This window comes from Phocoena phocoena, chromosome 11 (genome assembly GCF_963924675.1).
Source record: "Phocoena phocoena chromosome 11, mPhoPho1.1, whole genome shotgun sequence".
Lineage (NCBI taxonomy): Eukaryota > Metazoa > Chordata > Mammalia > Artiodactyla > Phocoenidae > Phocoena > Phocoena phocoena.
The window spans coordinates 63,211,943-63,229,082 of NC_089229.1; the positions used below are offsets into that span (position 1 = coordinate 63,211,943).

Sequence of the window (17,140 nt, forward strand, 5' to 3'; positions counted from 1 at the left end):
GTCTTGAAGCCTTTCCCCTATGGTTTTTTTTCTAGCAGATATACAGTTTCAGGTCTTACATTTAATCCATTTTGAGTTGATTTTTCTGTAAGGGTCTACTTTCATTCTTTTGCATATGAATAACCAGTTTTCCCAATACCATTTGTAGATATTGAGTTTTCATTCAGCATGTACTTATTAAGCATCTTTGGGTCAGGCATTATGGCAGGTATAAGGGATTCAGGCTGAGAATAACATAATGGTTGCAAGTACATCCTCTGGAGCCAAAGTGCCTGGGTCAAATCCTGGTACTATCATTTCTAACTGCAACACCTTGGGCAAGTTACTAACTTTGCTGTGCCCCGATGTCCTCATCTATATAAAAGGGATATTAGTTACTGTTCTTTCCTCACAGGGTTGGTGTGCGAATTAAATAAATACATGTAAAGGTCTTAGCAAGGTGTCTAGTGCCTGGTAAGCACTCTTAAGCTCCGGCTCTTAAGGCATAGTCCTTGCCTCTCAAGAGCTCACACTCTACAGTTGCCCCTGTCCACCTGACCCACGTGGCAGAGAGGGCCATCTGGGTCTTCTGGCACCCCGAGGGACCCATAGTTCCTGGCATCACAGGATGAACCGGGTGAAGTTCCAGCGTCACAGATTCGCGTGTGACCCTGGACAAGTAATTCCTACTCTCTGGATCTCACATGCATTTGTAAAGGAAGGACGGTGGACCAAAAGTGACTTCCAAATCCCAACAAACTCCTTGTTCTGGGTAGCCCAAGTTGAAACTATGTCAGCTTAAGCAAGTCACTCAACCTCTCTGAGCTTGTTTCACCAGGAAAACGGGATAATATTACTAACCACCTCCCAGGTTATGGCGTGGGCTCCTCACGCCAACGCAAACCCCAAGCTTCTGCGCTGGCTCAGGGTAGGCCTCCTTTATAGTCACTCGCCTTTGCCATGCAGCGCAGGCGCGCTGGAGCCCGGACCGCGCTCGCCGAGCCTGCAGGTTCCCGACTTCCGGTTCCGAGGCGACCCCGAGGCCAGACTGAGACTAATGGCGGCGTCCATGAAGCAAGCCACCGGGGGCGTTGAAGAGACCGCGGCGGAAGAGGAACCGCGAGTTCTGGAACCCGGGGCCGCCCCATTCGGAAATTTCCCTCATTATTCCCGCTTCCACCCTCCAGAGCAACGGCTCCGCCTCCTGCCTCCAGAGCTGCTTCGCCGGCTCTTCCCTCAGAGTCCAGAGACAAGGCCGATCCTGGGGCTCGACGTGGGGTGTAACTCTGGGGTGAGTGACGGGGGAGGGATCGGACGTCGGTCGAGCCGAGAGGTTGGCAGCCTCCACATCCCCTGGGGTTCCGGCCAGGGCGTGGCACCAGACCCCTCACAACTTTCCCAAAATGAGTTCAAAGGCGTAGTGTTCGACCCCGTGCTGCTGCTACCTCACCTCTAGGGTCCCAGCACCATCTCTTTTAGGAATCTTGGGGAGGAATCGTTTTCATCTACGTTCCGAATTCCTACGTCCCCGCCTCCGCGCTTGCGGCCTCCTGGCAGAACGCCGGGTGGGAAGGGCCACTGTGCCTGGGCTTCCAGCGCTTGCCTCCTGTCCAGCGTGGCTGGCGACCTGGCTGGGGGAGAGGGGACTTCCCGAGACCCAAGTTTGGGAGCGTGGGGCTGGGATTGGTTTACTGGGAGCCAAGGGTGACAGAATCATGCCTGGAATTAAGATTAGTGTGAAACGGTGCAGAATGGACTCTGGAGCCAAGTGGATATTTATTTTAAAAGCAATCAGTTGGCTGAGTACAGCGAAGAAGATCGAGAAAGAAAAATAAAGTATTCTGTGGGAGGAAGGCATTGCCACATTTTCTTACCACGAAGTATTTTTAGGCGTAAGAATGATTATAGTCAAACCACAAGCAAAATAGCGAAATGTCTTTCTGACACCTATTCGTAGCCACTAGGATATCCTAGAGGAGCAGGCATTCTGACCCCATGATTACAAATGCTTCAAAAAGTTAGTACCCTCACTCCATTCCAGACCAGGAGTGGGAGGGGATGAGGAGATTTTATCGTGTTTCTGGCCTTAGGCAGAAGAGAATTTGGTAGAGGGCTGAGGGCTGAGAGGGAGACATTTGGACACAGGCTAAAAAACTGGAATGAGCAGATGGGTGGGTGTCTGGCTGTCCCTTGCAAACATTTCTCTACTGTGTTGATATAGCAGATCAAAGGGGTAAAGAGACTTGGTTTAAGACTTGGGATTTCATGAAAGGCATTAGGAAACTACAGGAGATCTTAAAGTTGAAAGTAGTATATGTGTACCTTAGGGGCCAGGACATAGTTGCAGTTAACTAGGGCAGTGGTTCCCAAACCTGGCTGTACCTTTAGGGAGTTTTTTATTTTGCACTTAAGAAAAGATGCTTGCACTTGATAAGACCAAAAAAAAAAAAAAAAAAAAAAAATTCAAAATCCAAAGGGGCATATAGTAAAAAGCAAGTCTCTACTCCTGACCCTAAATCCTCTTCTCCTACACGATGGCAACTGCTGTTTATAATTTCTTGAGTATACACCTTACAAATAATAGCACACTCTTTTGCACCTTGCTTTTCATTTAATAATTTGGAGATCACTCACGTCACTACAGTCTTTTTTAGCAGCTTCGTAATATAGATGTGTGATAATTTGGGGGGTGCTTTGTTTTTAGAATTTTAGATTTTAGAAACTCCTAGGCTGTATTCTAGACCTACTGAATCAGGATCTTGGGGATTGAGCCCTTGAGTCTGTGTTTTCTTTTTTAAGCTTCCAGGGGTCTCTAGGATTGGGGAATTGAGGATGGAGAGGATTAAGAGATGTGGTAGAGGAGGGACTGATGTGATGAAATGACTGGTCAAACATGGGGCACACCCAAGATCAGATAGGAGGAGGAAGACAGCAGAGAAATAAATAGAAAGATGGGGAGAAATTTTTAAGCAGCATAATCTTCCTACTCAAAATGTGGTCCTTGAGCTACAGCATCAGCATGACTTGGAAGTTTATTAGAAATACAGATCTCTGCCCCCAACCCAGATCTACTAAATCAACATCTTTATTTTAATAAGATCCCTAGGTGATGTGTATGCCTATTGAAGTATGAGAAGCCTGGTATGGAGGAAAGAACTTAATGTTGCCTAAATCCTGCCATGTAGTAACCATGTGACATTGGACAAGTCACTAGCCTCTGAACCATAATTTTTAAAATACAGGTTTTTTGTGAACTATGCCACACATAAAGTGCACAAAACATAAATTCACACTTTATGAATTATTATAAAGCAGACATCTTTATGACTACTGTCTATATCAAGAATAAAACATTGTCAGCACCCCAAGAAGTCTCCCATATGCCTTTCCCTGCTCATAAACGCCCCTCTCCACCCAGAGAGCCCAACTTTTACTATTATTGTTTCCTTTCTTTTCTTTATAGCTTGCTATTTTTGTATCCGTAAACAGTGTAGTTTAATTTTGTCCATTTTCTAACTTCATATAAATGGAAGCTTGCCATGTATTTTCTTTTGTGTCTTGCTGTTTTACTCGGCATTATGTATTTGTGTGAGTCATCCATGTTGCTGCACTGAGCTGAATTCCTTCCTTTTTAATTGCTATCTGGTATACCATCTTAATCCATGCTACTATTATTGGATATCTGGATTGTTTCCAGCCACACTTTCTTCACCTGCACAAAGGGCATAAATATTTTCCTCACAGGATTGTTGCACAGAGCAAATGAGGTAGTGAATAGAAAAATGCCTTAAAAAAACAGATTAGAACATGAATTTGAGTTAGTTATAATGGTTATAGAAGTCAAAGTTAGAGAAAGGAAATAGTGACTTGTTTAGGAGTCAAAAAGGTGCTAAGATGGTGAAAATCACAAGTCATTGGATTTGGCTAGAAGGAGGTCAGCAGGTAATGGATGTAAAAGCAGAATAAGTCTCAGAAGGGGGTGGTGAAACATAACACATGTAGCAAAATTGAAGGTGTAGAGTGAAGGCTGAATGAAGACTTTGGAATGCAGACTTTCCCAACCGCAGGTCTGAGAAGTAGATTTTTATAAGGTGGTGCTTGCTCTGTTCCTCACCTTCCTGGCAAGGAGCACTGGTTATGCCCCTGAAATCTTTTCCTCCTCCCTGGGGTCTGAGATACTCAAAAAAAGAAAAAGATAGTGAGTTTACCAGCGTATTACTTAAGCTGGAAAATACTGCTCTGGACTCCTTTGCTGCATCCATTGGGCTGTAACTTTCAACCACACAGCCCATCAGTGTCAGGAAAGTATGGAGATAATGCATTACAGCCTGAGACTCCTGGAGGGCGCTGAGAGCCTGCTTTGTGGAAAACTTTCGGGGGGCACCCTGCTTAGGCTATAGTTTAACAACCTTATATCCTATAAAGCCAGGAATAAGTGGCAGTCTCAATGGGAGGATAAGAGATATAGGTTTCTCTTCCATTCCCTGGTTGAGAGCTGCAATGACAAAGCTCTTTTGGATTCCTCTAGGATCTGAGTGTGGCTCTATACAAACATTTCCTTTCCCTACATGATGGGGAGACCTGCTCAGATGCCTCAAGAGAGCTCCATCTCCTCTGCTGCGACATAGATCCAGTCCTGGTGGAACGAGCTGAAAAAGAATGCCCTTTTCCTGATGGCTTGACCTTTATCACCCTGGACTTCATGAATCACAGGACCCGGAAAGTTCTCTTGAGCTCTTTCTTAAGCCAGTTTGGATGCTCAGTTTTTGATATTGGCTTCTGCATGTCGATAACCATGTGGATTCATCTGAACCATGGGGACCAAGGCCTTTGGGAGTTCCTGGCCCACCTTTCTTCCCTGTGCTGCTACCTCCTTGTGGAACCACAGCCCTGGAAGTGTTATCGGGCAGCTGCAAGGCGTCTCCGGAAGCTGGGCCTCCATGATTTTGACCACTTCCGCTCCCTAGCTATCCGAGGTGATATGGCTAATCAGATTGTGCAGATCTTGACCCAGGACCACGGCATGGAATTAGTATGCTGCTTCGGCAACACCAGTTGGGACCGAAGCCTTCTGCTCTTCAGGGCAAAGCAAGCCACAGAGACTCATCCGATCCCTGAATCACTGATAGAAGAAGGGAAAGAAAGGAACAGAATAAGATTCTGGAGACAATGAGATGGGAGGGAGGATAGAGATATTGAAAGGGGTTTATACAAAGAATTAAGTTCATTCTCCTTAACTCCTGATAGTTAGGCAGCTTTAAAACTTGGCAGAAGCTTTTTAAATGTCCAGGACATGCAATTAAAAGAATCAGTATCTTCCTCATTTGGGGGGATGATCCCTGAGGAGAATATACCTGTGAGGCAATGATCTGTCCTATCTGGAATGACCTAGAGAAAGTGACCCTGGTTCTGGGATATGCAAGGGGCTGCTTTTGGTGGTTATTTAGGAAGACTTAGACCAGGTTAGCCTTAGAATGTCCCTTCCCTGGGCTCCTTAAATCTGATCTGCCTTCTTCAGGCTTCTTCTAGACTTACTCATCCTGTCTATGAGACAAAACCTCACAATACAATCTGGAATGAAAAGTCATTGGCCTGGCTAAAGGAGAAGCTTTGGTAGGAAGAACATCTTTCCAGAGCAGGTCAAGTTTCCAACATGCCCAGGCTGAGCACAGCAGTTACAGATACAGTACTAACCAAGATGCATCGACTAGCATTTAAAAGATGTTTAAAAGATTAAATTATGAACTCAAAATCCAACCAGTACAAATGAAATGAATGAAGTGGGATTGTATAGAATATATACAATTATATTTTATATATAATAAAAGTGACTTGAGTATGGTTGAGAATGCCCTGTGAATCTGGAGTAGGAAAGAAATTTCTGCCTTTAACCACTCTACCCATGGAGGTTTCAACTCAAGAAAAGGAACCTCACCCAAGCTCAAAACAGAAAACATGCCAGCGAGTAAGTTAATTCAGGACTTTTTTTGTCAGTGTCCTCTGTCAAAGCACACCAGTATGGAGGTGGGGGGCATACACCAGTTGGGGGTGGGAATACGTGCAGAGAAGCCTACACAAAATGCAGCCTACAATTGGATGCCTACAGCGTCAGTGCTGTGGGATAGGTGTCACTGATGTCTGGCAGGTGTTGATTTTTAAAACACCCATGAGTCCACTTCAAGGGAAAGTGAAAGATAGAGAAGATTTGGTGGAGAGAAGATGGAAAAACAAAACATACCTAGCTAAGAAGGGAGATTGGATTGATGAGCTTCACAATCTCTAAGATCCTATTATTTTCTGAGTTGATGTTATAGAAGGAAGAACAGGGAACAAGAGAGTCTGAACCACCAATGAGAGGTTGGACTTTTTGAAGAAGTTAGTAAAAGTTCCTACTAAGGAATTTGAACTTTATGCAGAGAGAGCAGAAGCCAGAGCAGTTCCTAAATAATAGGAGGATGGAACCAAAACCTTCATTTAGGAAAACCAATTTTTCTATTTTGTGCAGGATAATTGTATGGTTGGTGCCATTTCCAGTCTCAATTAGGCTCTAATACTACTTCTCAGTCTTTTTATATTGCTGCTCCTGATCACTTTTATCCTAGTGACTCTTCCAGACTTTTACCCTTCTGCAGGCAGGCTCTTGACTCTATTCCTGCTCCATTCTCCATTCATCTAAGCAGGTGACCTAACCACCAACTAGTGCCATTTTTGTTTACTGTGTCAGGAAGTCTTTTCTTGCCCTCAGTCTTGAACCCCTTCATCTTCCCTTGTTTTCACTTCTAAACTTACCCAGTGAGCTTTTACCCAAATCACCTCTGCCTAAGTTCCAGATTCCAACCTCTACTACCTCTCCCAAGCTGTATTTTATTAAGGATCCCCTTGGTGTCTCCTTGGCCTCATTGAACATTCCTGTCCACCTACCAACATGCTCAGTTCTCTCTCACCTTCAAAACCACCAACTTTTCCTGTGTCCTATCTCCCTCTCAGCCTTATGCAATCTCCATCTCTTCACCACCATATATGAGCAAAGCCCTTGAAAGAATACATGCCACCACCTCTGCTTCCTCATCTCCCATTCATCAGTGGCCACCTGAATGCCATATTTTGAGGCCTCTTTTCAGTCTTCCTCCTGGGCCATGAAACCATTCAACACTATTGACTCCTTCCTTATTGAATCACGCTCCCTTTAATTCTCTGCCATTCTCTGCCATTATTCTCTTCCAATCTTTTAGTTTCTCTCTACACCTTAAGCAATTGGTTCACATTTTAATTTGCATAAGCATTACCTGGGGAGTCCTGGATTCATCTCTAGAAACTGTGATTCAGGTCAGAAATGGGGCTCAGGATTCTGGTTTGGTTTGATTTGGGGTTTTTTGCAATTTTTATTGAGGAAAAATATATGTAACATAAAATGTACAATTTTAACTGTTTTGTTTGTTTGTTTGTGGTACGCGGGCCTCTCACTGTTGTGGCCTCTCCCGTTGCGGAGCGCAGGCTCCGGACGCGCAGGCTCAGCGGCCATGGCTCACAGGCCCAGCTGCTCCGCGGCATGTGGGATCTTCCCGGACTGGGGCACGAGCCCGTGTCCCCTGCATCGGCAGGCAGCCTCTCAACCACTGCGCCCCCAGGGAAGCCCTTAACTGTTTTTAAACGTATATTCTGTGGCATTAAATACATTCACAATGAGGAATCTTTTTAACAGGCGTGCCATATGATTATGATGCAAGTCGAAACAGACCACACTTTGATGCTTAGGGTTCCTTAGCATCCATCCAGTCCTCTTCTACATATTTTTCCTGGGGTGGGTTCCTCCACTCCCATACCTTTAACAACTACCTATATGCTAATAACCTCCAATAGTTATAAGCCCCACCTTCACAATTCCAGATTAACATTTTTCCTGTTTTGTAGTCATATTCCCCTAGATAGTTCTTTGGCACCTCAAATTCAACGTACCCCAAAAGCAAACTCATTACCCTCATTCCAAACCTAATCCTGTCTCAATTGTTGGCATCCACCCATTGCTCAAGCTACAAACTTCAGTTAATTCTCCTCATTTTTACTTCCCACATTGAAATAGTCACAAAGTCCAGTGAATTCTACCAATAACATGTAAGTTTCACTTATTTCATCCACGTGGCTGATGCCTACCAAAGGTTTCTATATTAAGTCCTCTACCCTCCAATCCATTGTCTTGCTGCTAGTGTTCCCTTTCTCAAATATTTAGCTATGCTAGTAGTATGCTTAAAAACCCTCAGTGGTTTCCTAGTGCCTAGAGTCCTGTCCTTTATCCAGTGCCTAAACCAATATTGTTCAATAAGGTAGCTGCTTGCTATTTAAATTTAAATTAAGGAAAATGAAATAAAATTTAAAATTCAGCTCCTCAGTCCTACTAGCCACATTTCAGGTGTTCAGTAGCCCTATGTGACTAGTGACTATCTTATTGGACAGCACAGATATAGGAAATGTCCATTGTTGCAGAAAGTTGTATGGTACAGTGCTAGTCTTCATGCCTTTCCTCTACACATCAGCCACATTGAACTTCTTAGCACAAACTCCTGCTTCCCTTCCCTTCTCTCTCCCCCACCTCTCCCACTTTGCAATGTGGCTCAGATATTACATTTTCTCAAAAATCTTCCCCAACTCCTATAGCAGTTTGTATTTGTTACTATATTCTAGTGAGGATTTTGTGTAGATGCCTCTATCACAGTGTTTACCTCATCATATTATAATTGTTTCTGTGCCTCTTCCCCACCACCAGGAGACTGAGCTCCTCAAGCCCAACTTAGTTTTGTATACCTAAGCCTAGCTCAATGTCTGACACATGGCAGGCAGCTGAGAATTACTTGTTGAATGAGTATATGAGTGAACAAAAAAGAAATGCACCCGAATTCAAGTACTGAGAAGAAAAGGGAGATATATGATTGGGCAAAAGACTGCCCAGGATACTGGGCACAGTGGTTAAGAATCTGCCTGTCAATGCAGGGGACAAGGGTTCAAGCCCTGGTCCAGGAAGATCCTACATGCTGCAGAGCAACTAAGCCCTTGTGGCACAACTACTGAGCCTGTGCTCTAGAGCCCGCGAGCCACAACTACTGAGCCCCCGCACCACAACTACTGAAGCCCATGTGCCTAGAGCCCGTGCTCCACAAGAGAAGCCACTGCATTGAGAAGCCCGCGCACTGCAACAAAGAGTAGCCCCCGCTCGCCACAACTAGAGAAAGCTCGTGCGCAACAACGAAGACCCAATGCAGCCCCCCACCAGGGAAGCCCCAACATAACTTTTAAAATCCTTAACCCTATTGGGGTAGATACTATTATCATCCTCATTTTGCAGTTGTTGGAACTGAAGCACACACAGGTTAAGTGACTCTCCCAAGGTCACATACCTTGTTAAGTGGCAGAGCTGGGCTTACCTAGGCAGTGTGGCTGCAGAGACTGGGCCTTGGCTACTATGCCTTGAAATGTCATGGAAATCAAGACTGAGAAGAGACTCCAGAGAGCCAGTGTAAAAGAGCATGGGCTTTGGTGTTACTGTGCTTCCTCAAATTATGTGTTCAGACCTGGGAATAAGAGACCCAGCCAGGCCACTCTTAGCTATCCCTGATGTTCTTAGAATTCCCCTCGCAGAAATCAGGCCTAATTCTATGTTGAGTACGTAGTAGCACCCCTGCTGCTGCCTACCAGTTAAATAGGCACATACAGCAAACATAGACACTCTTACGTCTCCATAAGTCCTAACTACCCTCTTACTGTACCCTTGACTTGCCAGCAACCCTGACCTTCCCCTGAATTCCCAATCTGCCCCTAGCTTTGACTTCTGGGTAGGACCTCAAAAAAGTGGGTTTCGGGCTTCCCTGGTGGCGCAGTGGTTGAGAGTCCGCCTGCCGGTGCAGGGGACATGGATTCGTGCCCCAGTCGGGAAGATCCCACATGCCGCGGAGCGGCTGTGCCCGTGAGCCATGGCCGCTGAGCCTGCGCGTCCAGAGCCTGTGCTCCGCAACAGAGGCCACAGCAGTGAGAGGCCCACGTACCGCAAAAAAAAAAAAAAAAAAAAAAAGTGGGTTTCATGTTCAGGAGGTAGGGATTTCAAGGCCAACTCTAGGATGTATTAAGATCCCAAGATCAGTTAGATCATCCTCAGCCTTCTGGGATTGAGTTTGGCCTGGGAACAGAGCAGTGAAAAGAACATCAGGTTTGGAACCAGGATCTGCCAGTAACTCATTGTATGACCACCCTATTCAATTCATTTAACCTTTCTGAGCCTCAGTTTACTCATCTGTACAACTGAAATAACAAGACCTTCCTTTTCCTGTGCCCAAATGTGCTAAAGGATATGATGGTAATTTGCAGAATATGGATTGTTAAAGTGCTGTTACATTCTAAGCGTGCTACAGACCACAACCATGCCTGTTAGATCAAAGACTTATGAGAAAAACACCTCATCTCTGTAGAAAACATGCATCTTACTATTTCAAATAATTTGTTTTTTAAGATGAGGGAGTAATAAGTAGTTCAACTTCAGCCTACAGAGCATTTTAAAGGAAGCAGTGCTGGGAGGGAGGGAGTGATCATTGCTAATGGAAATGAGGTTTATGATGGTCGCAGAGTGATAACAGTGATTATAGATGTGAATTTACCTACTTCTCTGTAGATCTTAATTTAAGAACACTTTGAAACCTTGTGACCCTGCTGGTGCTCTCTCCCTTCACCAAGGCAGTGCAAAGAAATATATATGGTTCTGTGGCAGGCTGAATACTGGTCCTCCAAAATGTCCACATCCTAATCCCTGGAACCTGTGAACGCTACCTTAGATAGCAAAACGGACTTTGTAGATGTGTACAGTTGTATAGATTAAGGATCTTGATTAAGGATTAAAGATTTTGAGATCAAGAGATTAATCTGGATTATCACAGTTGGCCCTAAATGTAATCACAAGTGTCCTTATAAGAGGAAGGCAAAGGGAGATTTGACCACAGTAGATGTCACGACAGAAGCAAGAGGTTGGAGTAATGTAAGGAATGGCTACAAGCCAAGAAATGCAGTTAGAAAAGGCAAGGAAATGGATTCTCTCCAGAAGCCTCCAGAAGGAATGCAGCCCTGCCAATACCTTGATTTTAGACTTCTGATCTGTAAGAGAATAAATTTGTGTTGTTTTAAACCACTAAGTTTGTGATGATTTGTTACAGCAGGAACAGGAAACTAACACAGGGACTTTGACTACAATGAGACTAGGCTACAAGCCAAGCAGCACCAGTCCCAAATAACTCCTGATGGCAGAAAACAGCCACTGTGACCACAGGAATAGGCTGGGCTCCATCTACATGGGTAACTGAGGAATCTTCGATCAGTAAAAGCTTCGGGAGATCCTTCAGCATCTGAACCTGACCTCTTCCCTCCAACATTTCTGTTGGCTGAGCAGTTACCTGATCTGTTGGGAGGAACTGTTGTATTTGAAGTCTGTAGCTGTTAGTTTCAAAAAAGATGTGTAAATAGTGCTTATAACAATGAGGTCTCGGTACCAAGAAGGTAATGATTGTGTAATGGCCTAGGAGGGCCGTTGGAGATGGTAAGAATATCTTTGGCTTCAAGAAAAGATCATCTTTATCTATCCTCAAAACAGCCTAATTTGGGAACCAACACCAAACATGACAAGAGACTTACTGAGGGACAAGAATGAAGAATGGTCCTGGATATACTTTAAATATATAGATATGTAATCCAGTATATTAAAAAATTAGCATTTCAACATGCAGTCAATATAAAAATTATTAATGAGATGTATTTTTTTTTAATACCATCTTCAAAAACTAGTGTGTATTTTATGCTTAGAGCTCATCTCAATCTGGACTGGCCACATTTCAGATGCTTATTAGCCACATGTGGCTAATGCTACACATTTATGCCAAATCAAAAAGTAATTTATCAAGTTCCTTCCGTATACCCAGCATGCTTTTAGCTGCTGTGGAGGGTAAAGAAAAATCAGTTAAACAAACCGGGACTTCTAAAGGTTAGACTTGATTCTTTTAGCAACTATGTTAAAGTTGAGGAGAAAAGGAGAGGCTCATACATGGTAGCATGTGATCATGTGAGCTTCAGAAAAGGAAAAATCTTTGTGGACTACAGTGCGCATGGAAGAATTTCTGGAGCGTATGGGATTTGAGCTGTCTCTGAAAGTCATATCTGCAGGTTCTGCATCCACAGATTTAACCAACCATGGATCAAAACTATTTGGGGAAAAAAATTCCAGAAAGTTCCAAAAAGCAAAACTTGAATTTGCTGTGCACCTCCAGCATAGCATTTACATTGTACTTACAACTATTTATGTAGCATTTACATTATATTAGTTATTATATGTAATCTAGAGATGATTTAAAGTATAAGGGAGGATGGGAATAGGTTATATGCAAATAGTACATTTTATATGAGGAACTTGAGCATCCATGGATTTTGGTATCAATTGGGGTCTTGGAACCAGTTGCCTATGGCTTCCAAGGAACAGCTGTATAGCTTTTGCAATGATAACAAGAGGGACAGGAGTATGCCCTATGAGCCATGTAGAGAGGAACCTCTCAGCAGCGGTGCACAGGAATGTGTGTTTTGTACATTGAAAACAGAAAGGACTGGCTGGTCTAGAATGGAGATGTCATTCTGAGCAGCAGTGAGAAATAACAATAGTCTTCGCCATTTAAATAGATTCTGGACGGAATATTTATTATTTTAAAATATCTTAAAATTAATTTTTATTAAGAGTATAGTTGCTTTACAGTGTTGTGTTAGTTTCTGCTATACAGCTATACATATACATATATCCCCTCTTTTTTGGATTTCTTCCCCATTTAGGTCACCACAGAGCATTGAGTAGAGTTCCCTGTGCTATACAGTTAGGTTCTCATTTATTATCTATTTTATTTATTTATTTTTTAAAGAGAAACCCTTCCCGTTTAGGCATTTGTGCTTTTTTTTTTTTTTTAATATTTATTTATTTAGGCTGTGCCAGGTCTTAGTTGTGTCATGCAAACTCTTAGTTGCGGCATGCAGGATCTAGTTCCCCAATCAGGGATTGAACCCCAGGCCCCCTGCATTGGGAGCGCAGAGTCTTACCCACTGGACCACCAGGGAAGTCCAGTTATCTATTTTATATATAGTAGTGTATATATGTCAATCCCAATTTCCCAGTTCATCCCACCCCCTTTCCCCCACCAGTAAGCCATATGTCCATTCTCTACATCTGTGTCTTGATTACTGCTTTGCAAATAAGTTCATCTGTATCATTTTTCTAGATTCCACATATAAGTGATATTATACGGTATTTGTTTTTCTCTTTCTGACGTACTTCACTCTGTATGACAGTCCCTAGGTCCATCCATGTTTCTGCTGGATGTAATATTTAAAGTAAAAAGAAAACCATAAGCATACTAGAGAAAAAAGGTAATTTAAAAAATTGGAGTATGTCCTAAACACACAAAAAAACAAAAGCCATAAAAAAAAAGATCAATAAATTTGACTACCTAAGGCAAAGGAAAAAAAAAATTCCAATAAACTCACGTGACAAACTCCCAACTAGGAACACTATTGGCAATACATGTGACAAAGGGCAATTTTCATTATAATACAACCAACTCTTATATATCTATTAGAAAAAGACATTCACAGGGCTTCCCTGGTGGCACAGTGTTTGAGAGTCCACCTGCCCATGCAGGGGACACGGGTTCGTGCCCTGGTCCGGGAGGATCCCACATGCCGCGGAGCAGCTAGGCCCATGAGCCAGGGCCGCTGAGCCTGTGCGTCTGGAGCCTGTGCTCCGCAGCGGGAGGGGCCACAGCAGTGAGAGGCCCGCGTACTGCAAAAAAAAAAAAAAAAAAAAAAAAGACATTCACAGAAAATGATAATGGCAGATAACACCTGAAAATTTGTTTAATCTTTCTTCTTTTTTTTGGCTGCGTTGGGTCTTCCTTGCGGTGCGTGGGCTTCTCATTGCGGTGGCTTCTCTTGTTGCAGAACACGGACTCTAGGCACATAGGCTTCAGTAATTGTGGCTCTTGGGCTCAGTAGTTTTGGCTCGCGGGCTCCAGAGCTCAGGCTCAGTAGTTGTGGCACACGGGCTTAGTTGCTTCACAGCACATGGGATCTTCCCAGACGAGGGCTCGAACCTGTGTCCCCTGCACTGGCAGGTGGATTCATAACCACTATGCCAACAGGGAAGTCCCATACTCCCTGGCTTTAGTTACCACCTATGATCTGATGTTCTGATGACACAAATGTCAGTCCAGATATCTCTTCTGAGCTTCAGAATTATTTATCCAACATCATCATATATTAGTACTTCCCAACATTTCCCACATCATGGCACGCATAGAAAATGATGGTGTTTTCGTGGCAGTCCACCTTACTGAGATTGCTGTCTGTGGGAGCGAACTTGTGCTGCTCTGAGGGTTGAGAAGATCAACATGCAGCACATCTGTAACCTCTTCCTGAGGCACAACAGTTGGGAAGCTCTGACCTCTTGGATAGACATTTCCACTTGGACGTCTCCCAGGCATTTCATTGTCAACATGTTTGGAAGAGTATATCATCTCCCAAACCTGCTCTTCTTCAGGTGTTTGATATTTCAGTGATTGGCCCAGAGGTCTTGGCTTAGCACTCTGCTTCCCTCCACTTCCAACCCCAAGACCTCCTGACTTTAATACTATTTATTTCTTGAAGTCATCTCCTCTCCTTCATCACTATCATTTTCCTAGTCCAGAGCACATCGTTTCTCATTTTTCCCAATTACTACAAAAACTTTCTGTCTGGTCTCCCTGACTTAAATCTTGCTCTCTCTTATCTGTTCTCCACACTGCAACCACAGCGATCTTTTTAAAATGTAGTTCTAATCATGACACCCCCTTGCTTAATACCATTCAAAGGCTCTGCATTGCTTTTAGGATAAAGTATGATCATCCCACTACTTATCTTTTCAATCTTATTGCTTATCATACCCCACATGAATTCTTTATTAGGTAGCTAATACTATATGCACAGTGCCTGGGATACAGTAAAGACTCAATAAGAATTTTCGAATAATGAAAATGAGGAGAAAGGGGTTCAAGGACCTAAGCAGATCCATTATATCTGTACCAAGTATGAGGTTTCAAAGCACATACTGGCAATGCTGTCAGAACCCAAGGAACATGTTGTCCTATGTAGAAGTAAGCAGCACTAGCAAAGATCTATTCCTATTCAGCAAATGGACCAAATAATAGCCTCTTCCCAGCTCCTTTCTTCCTCTTAGTGAGCAGGAAAGACATCAAGAATGCACTCAAAGGACTTCCCTGGTGGTTCAGTGGTTAAGACTCCCTAGTCGGGGAACTAAGATCCCACACGCTGCTGGTGCGGCCAAAAAAAAAAGAGAATGCCCTCAGAGTCAATCCAACCTGGAGAATAGTCAGATTATTAAAATCTTTTGAGAGGTCAATTACCAACCTGACCATCTCCTGATGTCAGGAATTCTAAACTGGGGTCAGTTCATCAACCAATGTAACACAGTAGCCAAATGGCTACAATGCCAAACTGAGGAATGAAGGTGCTCCAACACTGAATGAAGGAACACGTAGTATTGAAGCAGAGGATCCCATTCAAAGTACTGATGTGAGCAGTGAGGGCATGGTTCTCTGAGATGCCATCTACCAGTCATTCATCAGCCCTATCTGCACCGTTAGACCATGCCACCAAACTGGTTTGTTACCAACAGCTTGCAGCAACCAGCGACCTAAAAGGCCTAGCTTGTTTTGTAACATAGATAACTCAAGTAAAGAACAATTTATGATTAGTGGTATACAACAAGGTGGAAAACCAACATTGGAACTTCAGTGTAATTTTTAGTAAGTGAATAATACCACTAAGTGTGGTAATTAAAGTGTGTTGGGCCTCATCAAAGACAGAAAGCATGGAGCAATGGTAGCTATACTTCTTTCAGCTCCTGTCAGTGAAGATAAAGGTCTGTGAAGCATAGAGAATCTGCCCAAATCTGAATGTCTAAACTTTCAAGTGTGCAAGAGCCTTTAAATTAAGGAGAATAGGTACTTGTCTGACACGTGCAGATGTTCCAGCTGTGTTTATTAAACATGGGCGAACGTCTGAATGTAAAGTAAAAAATAATCTACATGGTTTGTTTGCTTCCCAAAATTTATTTATTTGGAAACATCCAAAAATAGTTAGAAATGCCTGGCAGACTCTTAAGGTTTTTCTACCCCATGGTTTTGGAATGCAACAGATTAGTGGACTTTTACTGGACTTTTAAGCCCTTGGAGGAAACGATTGTGTCTAATTTTTGTTGTAAGCCCAGGACTGGGACACGGATTCCTATTCAATAAATGTTAGATGATTGAATGAATAGAATTAATCAGTGCTGCAGGATTACAAAGATGCCACTAGCTATAATCAAAAAATAAGGTGAGCTTTTTCAAAATTAAAACACATTCACAAAAAGATTTGCACAAGAATATTTAGAGCAGCCTTATTCATGATAGCTCCAAACTGGAAACACCCAAATATCCATCAATTGGAGAATGGATAAACAAATTACAATATATTCATACAATGGACTATTACTCAGCAATATAAAAGAATAGACTACACATGGCTGAATCTCAAAAACGTTACTAAGCTAAAGAATATAGACACAAAAGAGTACATACTGTATGATTCCACTTATGTGAAATTCAAGAACAGACAAAACCATGGTGATAAAATTCAGGAAGTTGCAGAGGGTGGGTGTTGGTAGGTGCAGGGTAATTGACTATACAGGGGAATGAAGGAATTCTTTGGGGTGATGGTTCGGTATCTTGTTTGGAGGGTTACATAAGTGTATATATTATTGTTGAAATTCACCAAACGAAACACCCAAGATCTGTGCATTTTCGTGTATGTTAAGGATAAACCAGGCTTCCCTGGTGGCGCAGTGGTTAGGAGTCCGCCTTCATGCCCTGGTCCGGGAAGATTCCACATGCCGCGGAGCGGCTGGGCCCGTGAGCCATGGCCGCTGAGCCTGTGCGTCTGGAGCCTGTGCTCCGCGACGGGAGAGGCCACAACAGTGAGAGACCCGCGTACTGCAAACAAACAAACAAAAAAAAGATAAATCAATTTTAAAAATTGTTTTAAAGCAAAGGTGAGAGAGCTG

At 43.2% G+C, this 17,140-nt stretch overlaps 1 protein-coding gene across 1 annotated transcript; it reads left to right on the forward strand.

Moving 5' to 3' along the window:
• The first annotated feature begins 1,036 nt into the window (after positions 1-1,036).
• On the forward strand, positions 1,037-5,820 carry BCDIN3D (BCDIN3 domain containing RNA methyltransferase). Its single transcript, XM_065888265.1, has 2 exons — positions 1,037-1,270; positions 4,508-5,820. The coding sequence occupies exons 1-2, from the start codon at positions 1,037-1,039 to the stop codon at positions 5,150-5,152; spliced, it is 879 nt and encodes a 292-aa protein (XP_065744337.1). The 3' UTR covers positions 5,153-5,820.
• Positions 5,821-17,140: the final 11,320 nt, after the last annotated feature.